The sequence below is a fragment of the Cetorhinus maximus genome, chromosome 23 (genome assembly GCF_964194155.1).
Source record: "Cetorhinus maximus chromosome 23, sCetMax3.hap1.1, whole genome shotgun sequence".
Taxonomy (NCBI): Eukaryota; Metazoa; Chordata; class Chondrichthyes; order Lamniformes; family Cetorhinidae; genus Cetorhinus; species Cetorhinus maximus.
Window position 1 is genome coordinate 31637883 of NC_135901.1, and position 15044 is coordinate 31652926.

Below are 15044 nucleotides of genomic sequence, written 5' to 3' on the forward strand. Positions count from 1 at the left end.
AGGCTCTTCGGCCCATCGAGTCTGCACCGACACGTGAGTAACACCTGACCTACCTACCTAATCCCATTTACCAGCACTTGGCCCATAGCCTTGAATGTTATGACGTGCCAAGTGCTCATCCAGGTACTTTTTAAAGGATGTGAGGCAACCCGCCTCCACCACCCTCCCAGGCAGCGCATTCCAGACCGTCACCACCCTCTGGGTAAAAAGGTTTTTCCTCACATCCCCCCTAAACCTCCTGCCCCTCACCTTGAACTTGTGTCCCCTTGTGACTGACCCTTCAACTAAGGGGAACAGCTCCTCCCTATCCACCCTGTTCATGCCCCTCATAATCTTGTAAACCTCGATCAGGTCACCCCTCAGTCTTCTCTGCTCCAACGAAAACAACCCAAATCTATCCAACCTCTCTTCATAACTTAAATGTTTCATCCCAGGCAACATCCTGGTGAATCTCCTCTGCACCCCCTCCAGTGCAATCACATCCTTCCTATAATGTGGTGACCAGAACTGCACACAGTACTCCAGCTTGGCCTCACCAAGGTTCTATACAACTCCAACAGGACCTCCTTACTCTTTGTAATCTATGTCTCGATTGATAAAGACAAGTGTCCCATATGCCTTTTTCACCACCCCACTAACATGCCCCTCCACCATCAGCGTCAGACTTTCTGCAAAACATGATTCCTTACTACCTGCCCAAGAAATTCCCAACGGTCGCTTCCTGATCTCGGTCAGCAGAGATCCTTTGCTCTCAGATTTTACCAGGTTGGTCGTGTGACTTGGCCCACGGTATCTTCATTATTCACCTCGAAAACCACGACCCTGCGGCTTCAATTCTTCTCTGCGCTTGCTCCAACGATCGTCCAACCCTCGCTCCTGTAGGTCAGAATCGGTGCGGTATGGCATTCCCGGGGATTCTCAGCTTTGTTCTCATCCAGGTACGTAGATCATTAAAACGTCACAAACAGGGACATAAAATAAAAAGGAAGGCAAGTGGAGTGCTGGCCTCTTTATCTTTGGGACGAGAATACAAGTGGGTAGAGGGGAGGGGTGACTTGATTATAGTCTATAAAATCCTGACCAGTCTCGACAAGGCGGACGTGGAGAGGATGTTTCCTCTTGTGGGTGAGTCCAGAACTAGGGGGCACTGTTTTCAAATTAGGGGGGGTCGCCCTTTTAGCACAGAGATGAGGAGAAATTTTTTTCTTTCAAGAGGGTTGTGTGACTTGGAACTCCCTGCCTCCGAAGGGGGTGGAGGCAGGGGTCACTGAATATTTTTAAGATAGATTCTTGTTAGGCAAGCGAATCAAAGGTAGTAGATGGGAATGTGGAACTCAAAACAGAAACAGATCAGCCGTGATCTTATTGAATGGCAGAGCAGGCTCGAGGGGCCGAATGGCCTATTCCTACTCCTATTTCGTACGCTCGTATGGATGTCACACTTCAGCTGCACAAAGCCCTGGTTGGACCACACCTGCAGTTGCAGTGAGCAGTTCAGGGCAATGCACCTTAGGAAGGGTATATTGGCCTTGTAGGGTGCACGGGGCAGGTTTACTAGAATGACGCCTGGATCCGAAAAGGACGAGATTACGAGGAGGGGGTTACATAAGGCAGGGTCGGAGTCCCTTGAATTTGGACGGTTAAGGAGTGATTGATGAAAGTTTTCAAGGTATTAATGGGGACCGATAGGGTTGAGAGAGAGATAGGGACAGAGAGGGAGAGAGAGAAGCTTTTGAAAAATTAGAGCCAGGCCTTTCAGGAGTGAAGTTCGGAAATACTTCTACACACAAAAGGGGATAGAAGTTTGGGAACCCTTTCCCACAAATGGTAATCGATACCAGATCAGTGGTTCATTTTAAAATCCGACACCGAGGTGTGAGGGATGTGGGGCACAGGCGGGTGTAGGTCACAGATCAGTCAGGCCCCAAGGAATGGCACAGCAGAGGGGGAAGTGGTGGCATAGTGGTATTATTGCTGGACTAGTAAGTCAGAGACCCAGGAATGCTCTGGGGATCCAGGTTCAAATCTCACCATAGCACAGGGTGGGGATTTGAATTGAATAAAAATCTAGAATTAGAAGTTACCAATTGTTGTAAAAACCCATCTGGTTCACTAATGCCCCCTTTAGGGAAGGTGTCCTTACCTGGTCTGGGCCTACATGTGACTCCAGACCCACAGCAATGTGGTTGACCCTTGAATGCCCCCCTGAACAAGGGCAACACATCCCATGAATGAGTTATATAAAAAAAAAACAGGCTTGGGTGGGGGCTGAATGGCTGCTTCCTGTCCAGTGCTGAGGCATTTAAAGAAACAAATTGCCTACATGGTTCTTTAAAGGGGAGAGGGCAATTTGTACTTTTTCTGTCTGATCTGATTACAAGCCAATAGTTCACAAGACACGAGTCTTCCATACAACTGGGTATTAAACATACATGCACGTAAATCAAGAAAAGACTCTACTCTTATGACTTGTGTCTCATCCTAAATCTAATCGTTTAACAAAACCCAGCTTTCTATCCAGTCCACTCCTGGAGGGCCCACTCCCTGAACCAGCAAGGTCAGCGCTGGAGTTCCACAGCGGGAGTGATCCCAGAGTAACTGCAAGATTCACACCCACATGGATGTTCCGGGTTGTGTATTTTTAGTTATCCTGGTGTCTAACACACACACACACACACATCAATAAAACTGGGAATTCCAGGAAACACGCTGCATGTCCTTCTTTACGGGGAGATCAAATGTCTGTTGTATAATTCTCCCAGCAGTTAACAGGTACCTCTGAAATCGTCCATCTGTTTTAAGGTAGAGTTTATATATTAAACGCTAAAATGAAAGCAAAGTACTGTGGATGCTGGAAATCTGAAACATAAACAGAAAATGGAGCTCTGAAGAAGAGTCATACGGACTCGAAACATCAACTCTGTTTCTCTCTCCACAGATGCTGTCAGGCTTGCCGAGCTTTTCCAGCATTTTCCGTTTTTATATTAAATGCTTTTTTTTTAACATCTGTCTTAAAATACTCGCATCGGGACTGTCACAGAAACACACTAGATCTTCACAGGATAATTACCACCGCCATCCTTAGGCTGGAAACTTAAACCTGCCGTTTCACTTTCAGTCAGGAGCAGGTCAGTTTTACAGCAATCTCTGGATGCTGAACAGTTTCCAGCATTCACTGTTGTTCTTCCTGACTCTAAACACTGTTGTAAAGGAGCCTTCTGTTCCGTGTCGAGGAGCTCTGAAGAGAGCGGCTGGGACACATTTCTTACACACCTCAGGATTAACCCACACGGGGACTTTGCTGTCAGTGAAGAGAGATGAGGAAGAACAAAGTGCCGTTTGTCCCTCTCAGTGTGACCCTGAAGGACTGTGTCCAGGCTGAAGTCCTGTTCCTGCCGTACGATCCTCCCTCAGATCGTCCTTTCCGAGCTCCAGTCGGGTGATGTCAAACACTCAGGCGGGGAGGACAGAAATCTCCAACAATGTGTCTTAAACCAATCTGACTTCGTAAATATGCAGGATATTAAACTCCACCCTTGATATGGGGGGGATCACTGGCAGCTTCAGGAACAAACTCTTCAACAGTCAGAATGGATACGGTTCTGTCCTGTCCTGGATGTGATTAACAGCAGCAACAGCAGCAGAATCCGATCCCCGTGGTCATGCATGAACTTGCTGGTGTCTCAGCAGGTGGAACGGCCGAATAAACCCCTTGGCACACACGGGGCAGGTGAACGGCCGCTCCCCGGTGTGGGTGCCTTGGTGTGTCAGGAGGTCCCTCGTGCTCTTGAAGCTCTTGTCACAGTCGGGGCACTGGAAAGGTCTGTAGTCGGCGTGGACCCGCTGGTGCCTCAGCAGGTTGGACGACTGGGCGAAGCCCTTCCCGCAGTGGGAGCAGGTGAACGGCCTCTCCCCGGTGTGGAGGCGCTGGTGGGTCAGCAGGTTGCACAGCTGAGCGAAGCCCTTCTCGCAGACAGAGCAGGTGAACGGCCGCTCGCCGGTGTGGCTGCGCCGATGGGTTTCCAGCTGGGACGGAGAGCTGAAGCCCTTCCCACAGTAAGAACATTTGCACGGCTTCTCAGCGCTGCTAGCGTCCATTGAGTCTCTCCGGCTCGGACGATCAGTCAAAGCCTCGTCCGCGCGCATGCGCATGCAGAGAACACGTGTCCGGTCTCTTCCCACTGTGAATGGTGATGTTTTATTCAGGCTGTGCAACTGGTTAAAGCTCTTTCCACAGTCAATGCACTGGAAACACTCTCACTCAGGTGTGTGTGTGTCTCGGTGCTTTTCCAGTCACCCTGATGTTTGAAACCTTTCCTGACAGACAAAACGTTTCTCCTTCCCGACCCAAATTCCGATGATATTCGGGTCCCGATGAATCAATTGACTCTGTCGGGTCTTGACGTGCTGTTTGGTTTGAGATCTGTGTCTGCAAATCCTCTTCTTCTAATAATCTGTAAAAGGAGTTTACAAAATTCATCACCGTCAGTGCAGGTTGGGAATTCAGAACAACCATTCTAGTTTTGATGAAATATTTTTTTTCCTCAGGTGTCGCACCAAAGCTGCAATCCACCCACCCCCCCCACTCCGGCCCCATGCTCTCCCTCCTCCCTAGGCTGAAATTCAAAGCCAATGCAGCAGTTCCGTCATTTCCATCGGCCATTCCCGGTTTTCTCCCTCCCTCTACCCTGGCTGGTTCCAGTTCTCCAGCTCCTGTGTGCAGACTGACGATAACAATCATTTGGGTCGATCATTTTCTCTCCTGGTCTCTGGGACCCTGAAGCCCCGCCCATAAGACACAGGAGCAGAAATTAGGCCATTCGGCCCATCGAGTCTGCTCCGCCATTCAATCATGGCTGGTAAGTTTCTCAACTCCATTCTCCCACTTTCTCCCCGTAACCTTTGATCCCCTTACCAATCAAGAACCTATCTATCTCGGCCCACTCTCTGTTCTCTCATCAGCACGCGCCCTGCTTGCTGAACAAGCCCCGCCTTCCTCTCCCGAGATGGCAGCGGCTAGTTGCCTGGGCAACCCAGTCCTATCGTCAGGGAGGAAGCCCCGCCTCCCCGCTCCGCCCTGACTCCCACCCGCAAGATGGTGGCCAGTGAGCCCGCTACCACCAACCCCCCTCCCCCGCCTGTCACCGCTGGGTAAACATGGCGCCTGCAGGCACTTACACCGGGCCCTAGGCATACGCAGACGTTTCTGAAGCTTCTCAGCCCAGCCGTGACTCCAGTTACTCCCCTGCGCCCACAATATCCCACACCTCTTGAGCTGCCTGCTCCATCTCCAGCAGCTACACCGAGCGTGTTCTAGACTGGCGCTGGTGCACCGGGCTCCTGTGGTTGTTGATAGAGGACTTTTGGTTGCACAGGGATTCCTTGGTCCATTGGCAAGCAGAAATTGAATTTTTCATCGTCCTTTCAAAACTGGGCTGCCTATAACTACGACCTGTGGGGGTTGCTTCGTGCCACAAGATGGGTACGAAGGCAATTTCTCCTCAATTATGAGACAAATAGTAACTTTTTTTATTCAGTCAAGTGCTGTGAGCATGACTGGGAAAGGCAGCATTATTAGCCATTCATAACTGCCCTTGAGAAGCCTTCTTGAACCACTGCAGTCCATGTGGCCTGTGTACACCCATAGTGCTGGTAGGGACAGAGCTCCAGGATTTTGACCCAGTGACATTGAAGGAATGGCGATATCAGGATGGTGTGTGACTTGGAGGGCAACTACCAGGTGGTGGTGTCTATTGCTGCTCTTGTCCTTCTAGATGGTAGCGGTCATGGGTTTGGAAGGTGCAGTCTAAGGGGCCTTGGTGAATTCCCGCAGTGCATCTTGTAGATGGTACACACTGGCTGCCACTGTGCATGGGTGGTGGAGGGAGTGAATGTTTGTGGATGGGGTGCCAATCAAGCAGGCTGCTTTGTCCTGGACGGTGTCGAGCTTCTTGAGTGTTGTGGGAGCTGCGCTCATCCAGGCAAGTGGGGAGCATTCCATCACACTCCTGATTTGTGCCTTGTAGATGGTGGACAGGCTTTGGGGAGTCAGGAGGTGAGTTATTCACTGCAGAATTTCCAGCCTCTGACCTTGGTCTTGTAGCCACTGTATTTACATGGCTGTTCCACTTCAGTTTCTGGTCAATGGTAACCCCCAGCATGTTGATAGTGGGGGATTTCAGTGACGGTAATGCTGTTGAACATCAAGGGGAGATGGTTAGATTCTCTCTAGTTGGAGATGGTCATAGCCTGGCACTTCTGTGGCAAGAACTCTCCCACTTATCAGCCCGAGCCTCAATGTTGTCCAGGTGGAGCTGCGTGCAGGCAGGGGCGGCTGCAGTATCTTTGGAGTCGCGAATGGTGCTGAACATTGTGCAATCATCAGCGAACATCCCCACTTCTGAGCTCATGATGGATTCAGCCGAAGATGGTTGGGTCTAGAATACCATCCTGAGGGACTGCCAGAGTTGACTGGCTCCCACGAACCACGCCATCTTCCTTTGCACCAGGTATGACTCTAACCAGTGGGGAATACTCCTCTCGGTTCCCGTTGACTTCAGCTTTTCCAGGGCTCCTTGATGCCACAGTCGGTCAAAAGCTGCCTTGATGTCAAGGAGAGATGCCTCACCTTTGGAGTTCAGCACCTCTTGTCCATGTTTGGTCAAGGCCTACAATGAAGTCTTCAAACTAAGCCCCAGCGAGCAGCTTGTTGCTGAGTAATGGCTTTTTGAAAGCACCGGTGACAACCCCTTCCAACACTTTGCTGACGATCAAGAGTAAGCTGATGGTAATTGGCCAGATTGGATGTGTACTGCTTTTCGTGGACAGGACTTTCCACCCAGTCAGGCAGATGCCAGTGTTGTAGCTGCACTGGAACGGCTGCACTGGTTAGAGGCCGCGTCTGGTTCTGAAGTGCAGGTCTTCAGTGCTACAGCTGGGGTGCATCTGCAACAGGTAGATGACGAGGACGAGGTCAAGTAGGTCTTTTCCTCTTGTTAGTTCCCTCACTGTCTGCCTCAGGCCCAGCCAGGCAGCAATACCCTTCTGCACTTGGCCAGTAGTTGTGCTATCGAGGCATTCTAGCTGATGGGTGTTGAGGTCTCCTACCCAGTGTACATTCTGTGCCCTTGCCACCCTCAGTGCTTCCTCCAAATGATGTTTGACATGGAGGAGCACTGATTCATCAGCTGAGGCGGTTGAGGGGGGGACGATGGTAACCAGCAGGAGGTTTCCTTGCCCATGTTTGACCTGATGCCATGAGACTTCATGGGGTCCAGGGTCAAGGTTGAGGACTCCCAGGGCAACTCCCTCCCGACTGTATACCAGTGTGCCGCCACCTCTGCTGGGTCTGTCCTGCCGGTGGGACAGGACATAACTAGGGATGGTGATGGTGGCGTCTGGGACATTATCTGTAAGGTTTGATTCTCTGACTGATTATGTCAGGCTGTTGCTTGACTAGTCTGTGAGACAGCTCTCCCAATTTTGGCACGAGTACCAGGTTGTAAGTAAGGAGGGCTTTGCAGCGTCTACTGGGCTGTATTGTGTGTCTGTATTTGTCCCTGTCTGAGTTTCTGTATTTGTCCCTGTCTGTGTGCGTCTCTGTATTTGTCTGTGTGTGTGTGTGTCTGTATTTGTCCTTCTGTGTGAGTTTCTGTATTTGTCCGTCTGTGTGTCGCTGTATTTGTCTCTACCTGTGTGCGACTCTGTATTTGTCCATGTGTGCCTTTGTATTTGTCCATATCTGCATGTGTTTCTGTATTTGTCCCTGTACGCGTCTCTGTATTTGTCCATGTCTCTGTATTAGTTCGTGTGTATGTGTGCATCTTTGTATTTGTCCATGTCTGTGTGTGCGTCTATGTATTTGTCCCTATCTGTGTGCACCTCTGTATTTGTGTGTATCTCTTTAATTGTCTGTCCGTGTGTGCAGCTCTGTATTTATCCGTCTATGTATTATCTCTGTCTGTGTGCGTCTCTGTGTTGCCCATCTGTGTGCGTCTCTGTATTGTCCCTGTGTGCGCCTGTATTATTCCTATGTGCATCTGTGTTGCCTGTCTGTGTGTGTCTCTGTATTGTCCCTGTCTGTGTGCGTCTCTGTATTGTCCCTGTCTGTGTGCGTCTCTGTATTGTCCCTGTCTGTGTGCGTCTCTGTATTGTCCCTGTCTGTATGCGTCCCTGTCTATGTGTCTCTGTATTTGTTGTGTGTGTGTCTCGGTATTTGTCCCTGTGTGTTTCTCTGTATTTGTGTGCGCGCGGATCTCTGTATTTGTCCGTGTGTGTGTGCTTTTCTGTATTTGTCTGTGTGCATCTCCGTTATTGTCCTTTCCTGTGTGTGTCTTTCTCTATTTGTCCCTGCCTGTGTGTATATCTCTGTATTTGTCCGTGTGTGTGTATGTGTATCTCTGTATCTGTCCGTGTCTCTGTATTGTCCCTGTCTGTGTGCGTCTCTGTATTGTCCCTGTCTATGTGTCTCTGTATTTGTCTGTGCGCGTGACTCGGTATTTGTCCGTGTGTTTATGCATCTCTGTATTTGTCCCTGTCTGTGTTTCTCTGTATTTGCCCATGTTTGTGCGTGCGGGCGTGCATGTGTCTCTGTATTTGTCCGTGCGCGCGTTTCTGTATTTGTCCGTCTGTGTGCATCTCCATAATTGTCCTTGCCTCTTTGTGTGTGTGTGTATGTATTGCTGTATTTGTCCCTGCCTGCGCGTGCATCTCTGAATTGTCCCTGCCTGCGCGTGCATCTCTGAATTGTCCCTGCCTGTGTGTATGTGTATCTCTGTATCTGTCCCTGCGTGTGCGCGTCTCTGTATGGTCCTTCTCTATGCGTCTCTGTATTCGTCTGTGTGCGCGTCTCGGTATTTGTCCTTGTCTGTGTTTTTCTGTACTTGTCCGTCTGTGTGCATCTCTGTAATTGTCCTTGCCTATGTGTGTGTGTGTGTGTGTATATATATCTCTGAATTTGTCCCTGCCTGTGTGCATGTGTACCTCTGTATCTGTCCCTGTCTGTGTGTCTCTGCATCTCTGTAATTGTACCTGTCGGTGTATCTCTGTATCTGTCCCTGTCTGTGTGTCTCTGCGTCTCTGTAATTGTACCTGTTGGTGTATCTCTGTATCTGTCCCTGTCTGTGTGTCTCTGCATCTCTGTAATTGCACCTGTCGGTGTATCTCTGTATCTGTCCCTGTCTGTGTGTCTCTGCATCTCTGTATCTGTGCCTGTCTGTGTGTCTCCGGTCCCTGCTGGTTGGTTCCTTCCTCCATCTGAGTTTATCTCTATGAACTGACAGACCCTGTCAGACTGGTGGATACACTGCTTTGCCCCATCTGCAGTATTCACCCTTCGGAAAACCCGGAATGTGCAGCCAGGAGATGTACACCGGTGCATTAGTGACGGCATTTCCGCATGTACACCAGAGGAACTGGCTGGAGTCACGGGCGAGAGTTTATTCTTTGGTATGATGGTCGCTCACTCCAAGCAGCAGTAGTGGAACAGGTAGAGAGTGGGATAATATGCGTTTAACAAATGAAGAGCTACCCACTATAAGGTTTGATGGGTTTTTTAAGGATTCTCACTATCCCTTACTTCACTGCTGGCTCAAAGCCCAAAGGACCACGAGACATAGCGACGTCTAATTAATAACTTTTATTCATAAACACACGAATGTAACCCATTCCATGCGGGATCCGCAACATCGATGCCACATCGACTCAAGAGACAAACAAAATTCTTCTCTCAGACAGCGAGAGTCTTTGGAACTCTCTTCCCCAGGGAGCGGTGGAGGCAGGGTCAATGAATACTTTTTAAGGCAGAGGTAGATAGATTCTTGACGAACAAGCGAGTCAAAGGTTATTGGGTGGGGGGGGAGGAGGTGAGAATAAGAGGTTGAGGCCGCAATGGAGGTCAGCCGCAATCTTATTGAACAATGGAGCAGGCTCGAGGCGCCGAATGGCCTCATCCTACTCCCGAATCGTATGCTCGTGCACTTCTCTCTCCTGCTCGCGGGTGCCCCAGAGCAGGTCACATGCATACGAACGCAGGACTTAGGAGCAGGAGCAGGCCGTTCAGCCCCTCGAGCCTGGTCTGCTGTTCAATAAGATCATGGCTGATCTGGTCGAGATCTCAACGCCACTTTCCTGTTCCCCCCGGCTCCCCAGAATAACCCTTTACCCCCCTCGTCTATCAAAAATCTGTCTAATTCTGCCTGGAGTAAATTCAATGACCCAGCCTCCACTGCTTTCTGGGGAAGAGAATTCCACGGGCTAATGGCCCTTTGAGAGGAAAAAATTCTCATCTCCGTCTTAAAAGGGAGGCCCCTTCTTCTTAAACTGTGTCCCCTAGTTCTAGTCACCACCACCCCCCCCCACCCACAACCCACACAAACATGTGGAAACATGCTCCTGGTATCTACCCCAGGGATCCCCTCGGGATCTTATATGTTTCAATAAGATCGCCTCTCATTCTTCTAAACTCCCGTGTGGCCCGTGCTTACGATATCAACCACAGGGTCCAATACCTCAGCACGTCCTGTGTAATGCTGTTGATAAGTAAGCTCACTCCTGGCTGAAGGGGCGGGGTTGCTGGTTCTGTTTGGTGGGGGGGAGCGGGGAGGGAGCGATAATCATGCACTGGGTGCCTCCATAAGTTGTGTTTTATTTACAATCCCAGGCAGGAGTCGTCACCTGCCAATTCTGTAACCTTCTGACCCTCATCTCTTCCAAAGCCCTTTGCAAAAAGAACTGATTCTGTGGCCACACCGCACTGCCGCTGCCCCCCAGCCCCCTCACACACACACACCCCCTGGTGCCATGAAGTTTCATCTTCATACCCAAAAAGAACATTGCATTGGCACTTGAGGGAAGTAAACTTGCAGGTATACAGCGGGCGAACGGGGCTGCTTCGATTGCTCTATAGAGGGCCGGCACGGCCCCGATAGGCCGAATGGCCTCCTCCTGTGCCCTAATGTTTCTCTGGCCTCCGTGCTGGTGTCGGTGTGTTTACCTCTACTTATCTGAGCTTAATGTTACTGTAATTCTACGTGCCAAGCAGGACGATCTAATTGATCAGCTACGCGTCACGATCCTTACAAGGACGTTTTGGAGGTCTGCTGTCGGTGTGAACGCGCTGGTGTTTCAGCAGGCTGGACGACCGAGTGAACGTCTTCCCGCACACAGAGCAGGTGAACAGCCTCTGCCCGGTGTGAGTGCGTTGGTGCGCGGTGAGGTTGAAGGACCACCTGAACTTCTTCCCGCACTCGGGGCAGCCGAATGGCCTCTCGTCGGTGTGGACCCGCTGGTGCTTGCTCAGCTCCTTGGAGCTCTTGAAGCTGCTGCCGCAGGCGGGGCACTTGAAGGGCCGCGCGTCAGTGTGGACGAGCTGGTGCGTGAGCAGGTTGGAGGACTGGGTGAAGCTCTTCCCGCACGCGGGGCAGGTGAACGGCTTCTCGCCGGAGTGCGTGCGCTGGTGGGTCAGCAGGTTGGACGAGTAGCTGAACCCTTTCCCGCACACGGGGCAGGTGAAGGGTTTCTCGCCGGTGTGCACGTGCTGGTGCTCGTTGAGGTGGGACGACTGGCCGAATCGCTTCCCGCAGTGCAGGCAGCTGAACGGCCTCTCGTCCGTGTGGACCCGCCGGTGCTTCTGCAGGCTGGACGAGCGGGCAAATTCCTTCCCACACATGGAGCAGGTGAACGGCCTCTCCCCGGTGTGAACTCGCTGGTGAATTTGCAACTGGGACGGGTAACCGAATCCCTTCCCACAGTCCGCACATTTCCACGGTTTCTCCACGGCGCGGGTGTCCTCGTGTCTCTCCAGGTTCGACGGTGGGTTGAAGCCTCATTCACACCCAGAACGCGTGTACGGTCTCTCCCCGCTGTGAACGGTGTGGCGTTTTTATTCAGGCTGTGTGTAACTGGGTAAAGCCCTTTCCACAGTCAGTGCACTGGAAACGCTCTCACTTGCGGGTGTGTATGTGTCTCGGTGCTTTTCCAGTCAAGCTAGTGTTTGAAATCCTTTTACAACAGACAAGCATTTCTCCTTCCACCATTCAAAGGCCGACGATATTCAGGTCCTGATGGATTGAGTGACTCTGTCAGAACATGGGGTGATGTTTGGTTTGCATTTGGTTTCCCTGCACATCCTCTCCTTCTAATAGTCTGTTAAATGAGTTTACAAAAGTCATCACTGTAAGTACAGGATAGAAATTCAGCACACTTAATTCTAGCCTCTACGGAACAGATTTCCTCTCTCGTTCCCCCCAAAGCGGTAAACCCCCGTCCCGCACACTCTCCCTCCTCCCTGGACTGGAATCCAAACCCATCAGACCACCACCGCTGTTTCCAACAGCATCCGTGGAGAGAGAAACAGAGCTCTGAAGGAGAGGCATACGGACTCGAAACGTCAACGAAACTGTTTCTCTCTCCACAGATGCTGTCAGACCTGCTGAGATTTTCCACCATTTCCTGTCTTTGTCTCAGGTTTCCAGCATCCTCAGCGTTTTGCTTCTACCACCATTTCGAGGTGTCAGCTGTGGCTCAGTTCATAGCACCCTCACCTTTGAATCAGAGGGTTGTGGGTTCATGTTCCACTCCCGGAAACCAAGAACTGTGATTGTACTCGAAAGAGTTACATGAGATCTGTTGATAACTCGAAAGAATTACCACCATTTCTTTTCCTCTGCACCCAGTATTTTCTCTCCCTCTAACTGGGGCTGGATTCAGTTCTCCGGCCCCTGCGCGCAGCCTAGAGGATTACCAAAAAAAATTAGAAAAAAAATTTTTTTCTTTTAAATCGACGGGTCAAACATTTTCTCTCCTGGTTACGGGGACCCTTGCCCCACCCTGAAGCCCCGCCCACTCCTTGTTCCCTCACCAAGATGGCCGCCCGGCTCCCACTCCTTGTTCCCTCACCAAAATGGCCGCCCAGCTTCCCTGCCCCCTCCCCCTCCCGGGGGTCGGCCGGTTGCCCGGGCAACCCGGGCCTGTCAGCGTGGAGGAAGCCCCGCCCCCCCTCGTCCGCCCTGACTCCCACTCACAAGATGGCGGCCGATCAGCCCGCTCCACCCCCACCCACCCGGGACCTCGTTCGGAGCCTCAGGCCTACCCTCAATGTTTTTCAATGCTCCCAGTCCACCCGCGCGGTTTCCAGGCTCCCCTCCGTCCTTGTTCGGCCGCAGTTTCCAGTCCACCCACCCCATCCCATCCCCCACCCACATAATCCTACCGCTTCCCGAAGCGACCGCTCGCTCTCCCGTCTCTCGCCACCCAGTGATTCTGCGCATGCTTAGAGCACTGCCCGCTCCTGCGCCGGCGCACTGCGCGCCCGGCCTCATTGATGGGGGACCTGCTGTCCCGCGGGGACGTCTGGGTAAACCATCCGCCATTGAGACGGCATGGTTTTTTTGGGGGGTGGGGGAGAGAGAGAGAGAGACAGCAAATTAACGTTGTGGCCTATTTAACCTCACCAAGGCTCCTTTTCGACAGCACCTTACCCCGACCTCTACCACCTAGAAGGGCAAGGACACCCGCTGTTATCACATTCTGCTTTCTTACCTTAATGCCATTATCAGCACCTCCTTTAACCCTGACCACTACCATTCACCTCACCTCCCCCCCCCCCCCCCCCCCGCTTTGTCCTTTCGTTCATGACATCTTTGTCAATCTCTCCTTTGCCCCCCACCCAACGCTGGCCTTCTATCCAGCTTCACCTGCTCCACCCTACCCCCTTAAACAGTATAAATGTAATCACATTTCCACTTCTCTTTAAGCCTAAAGAAGAGACTCGAAACGTTCACTTAGTTTCTCTCTCCATAGATGCTGTTAGACCGGCTGAGGTATTCCAGCAGTTTCTGTTTTTGTGTCAAGGACAGCAGATTTTAAAAAAAATATTCATTCATGGGGATGTGGGTGTCGCTCATTTATTGCTCATCCCTAATTGCCCTCAAGAAGTGAGTTTGCTTTCTTGAACCGCTGCAGTCCATGTGTCAGTCCCGTGTGATGCACGGGGACATCATCGCCTGCAAGTTCCCCTCCAAGCCACACACCATCCTGGCTTGGAACTAGATGGCTGTTTCTTCACCTTCGCTGGCTCAAAATCATGGAACTCGCTCCTTAACAGCACTGTGGGTGTACCTACACCACATGGACTGCAGCGGTTCAAGAAGGTGGCTCACCATCACTTTCTCAAGGGCCAATACAGATGGGCAATAAATGCTGGTCTAGCCAGCGATGCCTACATCCCATGAATGAATAAATATATATATATTTAAAATTGGCCAGTCTGCGGGTTTTCTGATGTCCTCTTGCAAGATGTTGCATTCTGCTATAACCCCTAGTTTGGTATCAGCTGCAAACTCCGACATTTGATTTAGCTGTTCCCAAGTCCAAATCATTAATTATGAGTAACAGTGGCCCCAGCACTGATCCCTGTGGATCACCACTCTCTACCAGCATCCCCTCCCCCACCCACATCCCCCGCCTCAGTTTGAAATTGCAGGAAGGCTGTGGGAATTACACAGACATCATTTCATGGTGGAGTGTCCAGGATTTGGGTTTCTGAGTAATTTAATTGGCATTTATGTTTTGTGAATTGCTCCGATGTTGAATGGAGGCAAATAAATCTTAACACAGGTAAATATGAGGTGATGAAATTTGGTAGAAAAAGCAGAAACGTCACCTGCACTTTAGAAAATAAGAAACTGAATGGGGTAGAAGAGCCAAGGGATCTAGGGATACAGGTGAACAAATCATTACAAAACACCATCACAAAGCAGTTAAAAATGTTAACAAATCACTGGGACTGATCTCTTGGGGATATAGAATTCAGGAATAGTGAAGTTATGGTTCAATCTGTACTGGGCCCTGCAAACACTTTGGGTCTCTGTGTGAAGAAAAGGATAACGAGTGCAGAAAGGATTTTAAAAGTTGGATAGGCTGGGCCAGGATCCACTGAAGTTTAGGAGAGTAAGAGGCGACATGACTCAGCGTAAATGATGCAAGAGACAATCTGCAGACTCTTGTACTGTCTCTTGGTGAGACCACACCTGGAATATTGTGCA

At 50.8% G+C, this 15044-nt stretch overlaps 2 protein-coding genes across 2 annotated transcripts; both read right to left on the minus strand.

The window, feature by feature from the left end:
- Nucleotides 1-3007: 3007 nt before the first annotated feature.
- LOC144697968 (uncharacterized) lies at nucleotides 3008-4146 on the minus strand. The gene has a single exon (XM_078569920.1). The coding sequence runs from the start codon at nucleotides 4144-4146 to the stop codon at nucleotides 3661-3663; it is 486 nt and encodes a 161-aa protein (XP_078426046.1). The 3' UTR covers nucleotides 3008-3660.
- A 5472-nt stretch (nucleotides 4147-9618) lies between these two features.
- On the minus strand, nucleotides 9619-11867 carry LOC144697631 (uncharacterized). The gene has a single exon (XM_078569665.1). It carries the CDS (start codon nucleotides 11666-11668, stop codon nucleotides 11060-11062), a length of 609 nt encoding a protein of 202 aa, XP_078425791.1. The 5' UTR covers nucleotides 11669-11867; the 3' UTR covers nucleotides 9619-11059.
- Nucleotides 11868-15044: the final 3177 nt, after the last annotated feature.